At 40.2% G+C, this 9,100-nt stretch overlaps 1 protein-coding gene across 3 annotated transcripts in view; it reads left to right on the top strand.

Annotated features, from left to right (window-relative positions):
* Nucleotides 1-9,100, top strand: part of Tmem260 (transmembrane protein 260) — an 81,608-nt gene that overhangs the window by 54,096 nt on the left and 18,412 nt on the right. For 2 of the 3 annotated variants that reach the window (XM_029566668.1, XM_008839529.3), the window contains exons 11-12: nt 1,815-1,986; nt 3,708-3,856. The exons of the other annotated variant lie outside the window; for it this stretch is intronic. In XM_029566668.1, coding sequence (XP_029422528.1) covers nt 1,815-1,986; nt 3,708-3,856 — 321 coding nt within the window. The remainder of the gene's footprint in view (nt 1-1,814; nt 1,987-3,707; nt 3,857-9,100) is intronic. 3 annotated transcript variants of the gene reach the window in all.

The following is a 9,100-nucleotide window of genomic DNA, read 5'->3' as shown; positions in this document are numbered from 1 at the left end:
CGGGACTTTCTCCCTCTCCTCTCTCTCTCTCTCTCTCTCTCTCTCTCTCTCTCCCTCTCTCTCCCTCTCCCCCTCCCTCTCCCTCTCCCTCTAATATATATACCCCAGACTCCCCATTTCATGCTTCCTGGGATAGCTAACATTTTATCTAGGGAACAACTAGCAGAACACAGCCTCAGATGCACAGTTCCTGGCTTGGGGAGGGCCTGGGAAGCCTCTTCCATTGGTAAGCTGGGAGGACCTTAGGAAAGCTCAAAGCCTTCATGAACCAAAAGTTTGATTGTGGTGTTTTGGTGAGACAGTAATTCCTCTGGGAAACAGGTCAGCTCAGAAGAGAAATCCTCTTTTGTCACACTATCTGACTCGGGGCAGCAGCTCGGTGCCATCTTGAAAGGGAATCCATCCTTAAAACCTGAGCTACCCTGAGAGCCTGACGTCAGAGAACATTCACAGGCCAAGGAGCCTTCATTTGGCTTGCCACAGCCTGTGGGTGAGGGGAGGTCCAGAGAGGCAACTGGAGAGTGGGAGGGCCAGACACTGGCAAGCGAAGGGTATGGCTGGCAAGAGGCTGAGCTCAGGTTGGGAAGGCCTAAGGAGAGACAAGTCCACCCTCAGTGGCCAGGACCAGCTCTCATCCACAGAATTACTCCGGAGTTTGACATCTCGGAGTCTGAAGTCCCCTAGAACCTCCTGTCTGTTGTTCATTGCTGTAGAGCCTGAGAACTCAAAGTTTCAGGTCCTCTGCCTGTGCTTACCTTTCTAGTATCCTTTCACTTCCTTTTGGATTTCCAAAGCTCTTTCTGCCTTTCTCCTTTTTCTTACTCTGTATTTCCTTCAGCTCTCACAGAGGCAGCCTCTAGTCTCTCATTTTGCACAAGATCCCTTACAACCTCACTTTAGAAACAGTTCTTGGGTCTGGTGTGTGGTAATACACACCTTTAATCCCAGCACTTAGGAGTCAGTCAGTCAGATCTCTATGAGTTTGAGGGCAGCCTACTCTACAAAGTGAGTTTCAGGCTATCTAGGGTTGCATAGTGAGAACCTATCTCAAAAATAAAATAAAATATTAAATAAAATAAAATAGCACAGTTCTTTGTAATCCAGGCTGGAGGCTGCCTTAGGAAACTTCCATCACTCAGGCAGGATGCCTTGTGAGATGGGCTGCATATCCTATTGTGGTCACAAGGAGTCATACAACCCCACATGCATTTCACCTTTTCCATCCCAAACGCAGTTTTAACTGTCTCCATCTTATCCTGGCTCAGGTCTTTGGGGGAAGTCCTGGCACAGCACCTGCATAGGCCAGATGGTTTGTTTGATTTTCTTTTATTTACCCTAAGAGAATGGAATGAATGCCAACTTTTCTGATGATAAAATATGATTTGTCACCACAAAGTAAGGAATCTACCTGCAGCCACACAAATGCCGTACAAATTCACAGAGAAACTAGATTTCCTCTTGTCTTTCTGGAAATTTCTTTGGAGTAAATAATTTAAGTTGAAATTCACGTTAAATTCTATGTGGAATCAGAAACTTGGATTACTTTTGGGTAGAGACAAAGGAGATTTTCTTGAACATAAATTTTGTTTTTATGGTAATGATTATACATTCTAGAAGTAAAACAGCTTCTCTTTTCAAATTAGATGATAGAATATCTTCTCTAATTTATATGCATCTTAGAGAATATATATTAGAATCCTCTGAAACTACGTATAGATCATGTGAAAGGGAAAGAAAACAGAAAGAAACCCAGGGCTACTAAAATGGTGGAAAAGCAATACTGTTTTAACTTGATGAAAATTCCTTTTATTTAGCATTTGTGACCAAAGAACCAACAATGTAATTGATAAATTTGCAAGGAATCTTCTGGACTCTATGCCTCATGATGCTATCATCCTACTCAGAGGAGATTTGCCAGGGAACTCTCTCCGTTACATGCATTACTGCGAGGGATTGAGGCCAGATATTTCATTAGTGGATCAGGAAGTAAGTAGATGAAAAATATAGCAACCACTTAAAACATGTTTTTAGAAAAATTCTATTTGAGCCATTCATGGTACCACATACCTATTACTTGAGTCCTAGATTTTGAAACCAGTCCATCATACTATGACCCCATCTAGACAGACAGACAGACAGGAAGACTTTTTAAAAAGTAGTTAGGTATAATGTGGACTTTATAGCATGCCTTTCAGAAGCCTTCTGCAGACTTCCAGCAGTATTAGTTCACATGCCTACTCCTAAAATACTATCAAAGGTGAATGACTAGACTTGGGCACACTATTGCCCTGAGCTACCCGAACAAACTCAGGAGTGTGTTTGTGAAAAAGAAGTCAGCAGACCTGGTAGGTTACCATGAGGACCATCAGCAGACCCCATAGATTACCATGAGGACCATCAGCAGGCCCCGTAGGTTACCATGAGGACTGTCAGCAGACCCCATTGATTACCATGAGGATCATCAGCAGACCCCATAGGTTACCATGAGTACCATTAGCAGACCCCTTAGGTTACCATGAGGACCGTCAGCAGATCCAGTACTTTCCCATGAGGGCCAACTGAGGAGCAGTGAGTTCATGCCATACAGAGGCTGTTTAGTTGATGTCATATCCCAGGAACTGAGACTGTGGGGCAGTAAGATCTTATTTAGTGAATATTTTTGAGCTTTATGATGTATACTTAAAATTAGTCACTTGATAGTTAAATGACTTACACAGGATAAGTAAAACACTATCATACTTGCTCAAATGATGGTGTTCAAAGTGTAAGTAGGAGTCTTCTATGAAAGGATAGAATTAAGTATATAATTAAGAAAAGTAATTTTTCTAATAATTTGTTTTAATGGAAAAAAAAATGTAAAGTCAGACATAGTGACACATACCTGTAGTCCAGTTCTCAGGACCTAGAGGCAGGAAGATCAAGAGTTTGAAGCCAGCCCATGGGACATAGTAAGACCCTGTTGCAAACAAACAAACGAAATATAGATACGGATATAGATATGTAATTAATTGGAGATTAGTACTTAATTTAGATAATTTAACTTTTAGCTTTGAGGTCTAGTTTATTATGTGATTGAGCTTCTCAAGGGCAGAGATTATATCTTATTCATTGTAAGTGAATAATACTTATTTTTTAGTAAATGAAAGCATGGAGTAATAATAGATTTGTGCATTTTATCTAGGTTATTTGGTCTGGCCATCAAAGACTTTCAACCACAGCAATAATTTGAACACTATTGTGTGCCATACAATGTGCTAGGGGCACAGAGATGAAAAGATACAGTCCCTTCCCTCTGGGAGCTCACAGGCTAGTGAGGAGTGAGCCTAGAGCTATATTAGAGGTAGGTACAAAGGGCTGACTGGGGAGCCTGGGAAGGGCACCCATGTCCTCATTTCTGAAAACTGAGTACTGTTCTCTAGCTTAAACTGGGCACAATCATCCAGAGTCAGTAAATTCATGGAGACAAATGAAACATGGGGCATTGATGAGAGTCATTAGTGATAGTCATCTCTTAAGACATAAATCCCAAGAATTAAGTCATCCTTAAAAGAATAGCCAGCACCACATTCCTTAGTTGGGCTTGAATGTATTTTTTTTTTCAATTGCTAAGAGTTATATTCATATTTTAGAACCTTTTCATGCTTGTTGATAAACCTGATGCTTTAAGACATGCACCCCAAGTTGTGGCTTTGTGATTTTTCTGACAGATGATGACTTATGAGTGGTATTTACCTAAGATGGCAAGGCATTTACCAGGAGTGCACTTTCCTGGGGACCGGTGGAACCCTGTGGAAGGAGTATTGCCTAGTGGGATGGTCACGTTTAATCTTTATCACTTTCTTGAAACAAATAAACAGTAAGCATTCTTTTCATATAATAGCTTTTCTAAAATCTTAAGCTTTTCTAAAATTGTTTCTGTAGCAGCTGTGTCTCATCCAAAAGACCAATTTTCTACACCTATTTCCCTGTCACCAGTGAGATTATCTTTGTAATTAAATTGAATATCTGTGCATAAATGAGGCCAGGCAGAAATAAATGTTATTGTTCTGGGTAAAGGAAAAATAAAGACAGATTAGCAAGAACAGCAAATAAGACCTTAGCACAATTCTGAGAAATTGGAGATGTGCCTGCCTACTTGAAGTCATTGCAGGTGGATCGCAAGCAATTACAGTTTCCTCCTGATCAGCACTGTGGCCCCTTTTTAAGTGTAAAGCAATTTTTTTCCAGGAGTAATCACTATATAAAAATAGCTTAAGGATTTTTATAAAGGATAAGACATTTTTATAAATAAGAAAAACACCTACAGTTTATGCTAGCTGAGGCTAAAATAAGAGAATTGTGAATTCTATACTTGAGAACATAAAATTACTTGTAGTTAAGGTCAAGAATAAATAACTCCTTCAGTGGTAAAATACTGAACATTTCTTCTGTCCATGAGATGCTTGGAGTTGTCCAGAGCTTAAAGAAGAAAAATTTATTTCATGCTTTTTTTTTTCTTATAAAGACAACTTGAGAAAATATAGATTCCAAAGTTAAATTATCCCTTGGTAAGAACGTAGTAATGTGATGTTTTCAGTGTGCCAAGCCTGTGTTCTTGGTTCATGGAAGAACGAAGGTAATAGCCATAAATATGATATGAGAGTAACATTCAATTTTTATATTCAGAATAAGACATAATGAACCATTAACATTCCCAAACTGACATTTTTTTGTAAATTTTATTTAGTTCAACCTCAAAAAATTTACCAAGTATTTACTGTGTTACAGCTTATATTAGGCCCCAGCAATAAAAAGGTAAGTGAATGCAAGATGTGAATGCAAGCAGCCAGGATGTAGAAAGTTCTTCACTAGCAAGTGTTACACATGCCATATGGTCTACTGAATAGATTGTTTGACCATATAAGCTAAACCTTCTGGGAACATGGACAAAGAAGCCGGTAACTGCCTGGGAGCAAGCATTCAGTTAATATTTGCTAAGAATTGAGAGTTCAAGGACTGGAACAATAGCTCAGTGGTTAAGAGTGCTTGCTGCTCTTCCAGAGGACCCAAATTCAGTTCCCAGCACCCAGGTCAGGCAGCTAACAGTGGCCTGTGACTCTAGCTCCAGGGGATCCAATACCCTCTCTGGCCTCTGGCGCACCCATATACATATGAACATACACCTAGAGAGACAAACACAAAAATAAAAATTTTAAAAAGCAAAAAGGAAATGAGAATCCAGACTGTCCAAGAACAATGTTGTGAGAATATCATCTGCTCCCTGGGAAATGAGAGAGTAAGGGGAATTATAAAGCGATGAGTATCATCTCTCTTTCAAGGGCTACCACTCTTTACCTTTTGATGAACTCTTTTTTATTCCATTCACTTTAACATAAATTATTTATATGCACATACGCATAGCTACAGGTATGTTGTGTTTTAGAATGGAGATAATGTTTGATTCTCTATCCATCTTTTCTACCTAAGGTGTCGTAAGCATTTTCCTTGTAATCAGTAAAATGTCGTTAACAACATTTTTTGCAGCATAATATCTCCATATGATAACATCTTTTAACAAATATTTTGTTTTTAGAAATTTTTATTGTTTATAGATTTTTGCTGTTATTACGTGGTAATAAACATTCTGGCCTGTAATGTTTTGGTCTAATAAAAATTTTAGGATAAATATTGCTTCTTGGTATCTAATTTTAAAGTTTATCGTAGAACAGTGTATTCTTTTTCTAAAAAACTAGAAAAATAGCTGGGTATGGTGGTGCATGCCTTTAATCCCAGCACGTGGGAGGCAGAGGCAGGAGGGTCTCTGTGAGATCCAGGCCAGCCTGGTCTGCATAAGGAGTTCCAGGCCAACTAGGGCTGCAGGGAGACCCTGTCTCAAAAAAAAAAAAAAAAAAAAGACCTAAAAGATGATGCCTCTTTGTAGTTTTTTTTTTTGAGAGGTAGAATTTTAAATCTTTTGGATAGAATAACTAGTATTGGTATATTAGAATACTATCACTAATATTAATAATATATTAGTAGTCATTAGAATATTAATACCTCAGAAGCGAAATTACTAAATTCTGAAGACATAAATGGCTTAAAGGCATTTGATAGGACCATCATTTAATGAAGTCTCCCTCAATGGACACTTTTAAGGAAGGAAGCTAATTTGTTGAGGAGCTATTATTTTCAACATGAGTAAAATTTACTTTTTTTGTCACACATTTCTATGAACTTTGACATGTGGATGGATATTTGTGTGTTTATCACATGGTTAGGATACAGGATAGTCCAGAACCCCAGACCTCCCCATGCTGCTCTTGTGTGGCTGTGCTGTCCCTCAGCCTGACTGGCAGTGAGTGCTCTGCCGCTCCTTACTATTGTGCTGCTGTTTCCAAAATATCATAGAAGGTAGGGGCTGGAGAGATAAGAGCACTGGCTGTTTTTATAGAAGACCCGTGTTCCAATCCCAGCACCCACATGGTGGCTAACAACCATCCATAACTTCAGTTCCAGGAGATCTGACACCCTCTTCTGTCCTCCACAGGCACTGCACGATATGGGTGCACTTACACACATGCAGGCATACCACTCGTACACATAAAATAAATAAATTTTTTAAAAAAGAATAAAAATAATCATAATGTAACTTTTAGATACCAGCATGTTTTTTGCTTAGTGTAATGCCTTCAAAAATCATCCAAATTAATGATGACTAGGCCTAGTGATACAGGCCTGAATGACTAACCTAGTGAGACCCTGTCTCAAAATAAAAAATTAAACGAGGACTGGGGACATAGATCAGTGCTAGAGTGCTTGCAGTGGTACTGAATCAATGGATCATCTGTGCTGCTGATTTGGGGGATGGGGTGGGGAGTGCAGGAGGGGAATTGTCCCTGAATACAATGGAGACTTTCTCACTTCAGGTGAGGAGTGAGTCAGGGAGCTAGGGTGCCAGATGATCAATGGCCACCAAAGTCATGCCAGGCTAGTGGCTTCTGGATCATTTCTCTCCCAAACGCAAAGATAAACCAGAGGCTGAGTTTCAGAAAGGAGCCTTATCGGTAGGTAAGAGTTTTAGAGAAAGGAAGCAAGCAGAGTTCCGTTGTAGCATGGGGTCCCAAGAAAAGATTGCTACCAAGTGTCCTGCTCTGGGGGTCAGTAAGGCTTTATTGGGTTGAGGCATGGAGGTGAGCTAGTTGGTCCATTTGTCTCACTCATGACTGGTGTTTGGGACATACTTTACAAGGATCTGATCATGCCTTGCTTCCAGGCAGCTGTGCTCATTTGGTTTCTATGTAAAAGGAGAAGAAAGAAAAAAACAAGAAGTCAGAACACAAACCAGTGCCCTTAAACATTTTTCATATTTCTGCCCTCTGGCCAGGAAAGAACTGCCCATAGAATCAAAGACATTTGGGGCTTCTGGCCAGGACAGCACTTAGTATCAAGTACAGGAGGCAGAGTGCCCCATTTCTGAGGTCCTCACCCCTAAACCCCCAACTAGTCTTCTTCCTGTTCTCATCACTACCAGTGTCTAGTGTGAACCCTGCTGGTAGTTTGCCCTGCCAGTTGTGCAAACTCCTTTTAGGGTCACATCTGTGCACAACACAGTGAACTCAGGGCTCAAAGATAAGCCAGGAATTCAGTTTTATGAGTTTTATGAGATTTTTTGTATTGATTGTTCAGCTTTCTAGTCACCCCAGTTCTTTCCCGTTCGCTGGGGTTAGAAAGCTTCCATCTCCTGACATGGACTTCCTGAGACTTCTCTTTGCGTCTTGGGTCAAACTGTAGAAAAAAATGAAAAGCAATGGGGATTTATTAAATGCACATGATGCTGGAACCACTGTTTCGCTGAGTAGAGAGAATGGTTCCCCTCACTCAAAGTTTGGGGTTCCTGTCCAACCACCACTGCCATGGCTTTGCTGCTAACCCCACACTGCCATGGCATTGCCCTGCTGCCTGAGGACAGGGAAGGTCCCCTTCTCTTCAAACCTCAGGTTTCCCTTTTCTCACTCCTTGGCCTTGAACTGGGAGCTGTTTGTCCTCATTTGTCATCTACCTCTGGGCTTCAGGTCCTTTGAGTCAGGCAAGGCAATACTGGAGACAAAGGCCAGGCTCCCTGCTGGTTTGGAAGAACATGGAGTTCTGGTGCTTTCCCCAGACTTCTCTGTGGTTTCCCTGTCAGGTCCTCAGATAGCTGCTGCTGAGTTCCTCCAGGAGCCAAGACTAAGTGCAGCTTAGTCTTTCTCCATCTTCCCCAGCTGTCACATTGGAGGATGCTTTATGCTATATTCAGATATCACATACAGCTTTAAGCAGCTCTGGGAAACTTAGCAGATGAGATGAGACACAAAACAGTTAGTGATGGGGTGAAAAAATTTTACCTATAAGCTGAAATTGTCCCTTTCAAAGTTTTCCAAAGTTTTTACTTTCAAATAATTCTCCCAATTATTTGAAATATGATCCTTTTTCCCCCTTTCCTACTTAGTAATAGCTATTAAGGCATAAACCACAAATTAGAAGAGAACTGTTGTTTAAGCTATTTATATATAATTTTTGCAGGCTCCAAGGCTCCTAATAGTTACTGAAATCTAATTAATTTAATTCCAGCAAGTATTTATTATGTGTTAACCTCCTGCTGTGTGGAATTCAGAGTTAATTCAGGGACAGAGGGCCTATCCTCAGGATGCTTCTAGGCTTCTCAGGGAGACTTACAAATGCAAATAATAAGTATAAAAATGACAAAAGAGATAATAAAACACAATGGGAATGCAAAGAATGAGAGCCTTCTGAAAAGGAATATATGAGACCTTTAAGTCCACTTGCAAAATAAAAAGAGTTATCAAAGAAAGCATTTGTTTACATGTGGCACTCTTCCACACCAGTATCCCTGGTAATAATGCTCATTCCTACTTCTAATGACAGACAGGAAGATTTCATTTCATCTATTTCTATTTGTTTCTTTCACAGTACGATGAATTCCATACATTATACTTGGGAAGGATTTAAATAAACCAACATGTTCGAAAATGGTTTATAAATAAGGTTTAAAGGGTCAAAAATGACCTTTCAGATTGGCGTGGTGGTGCACGCCTTTAATCCCAGCACTTGGGAGGCAGAG

This window comes from Nannospalax galili, unplaced genomic scaffold (genome assembly GCF_000622305.1).
Source record: "Nannospalax galili isolate Female #2095 unplaced genomic scaffold, S.galili_v1.0 scaffold336, whole genome shotgun sequence".
Classification (NCBI taxonomy): domain Eukaryota; kingdom Metazoa; phylum Chordata; class Mammalia; order Rodentia; family Spalacidae; genus Nannospalax; species Nannospalax galili.
The sequence above is the reverse complement of the archived record's forward strand: the minus strand, read 5'-3'. Positions and strand labels throughout refer to the sequence as shown.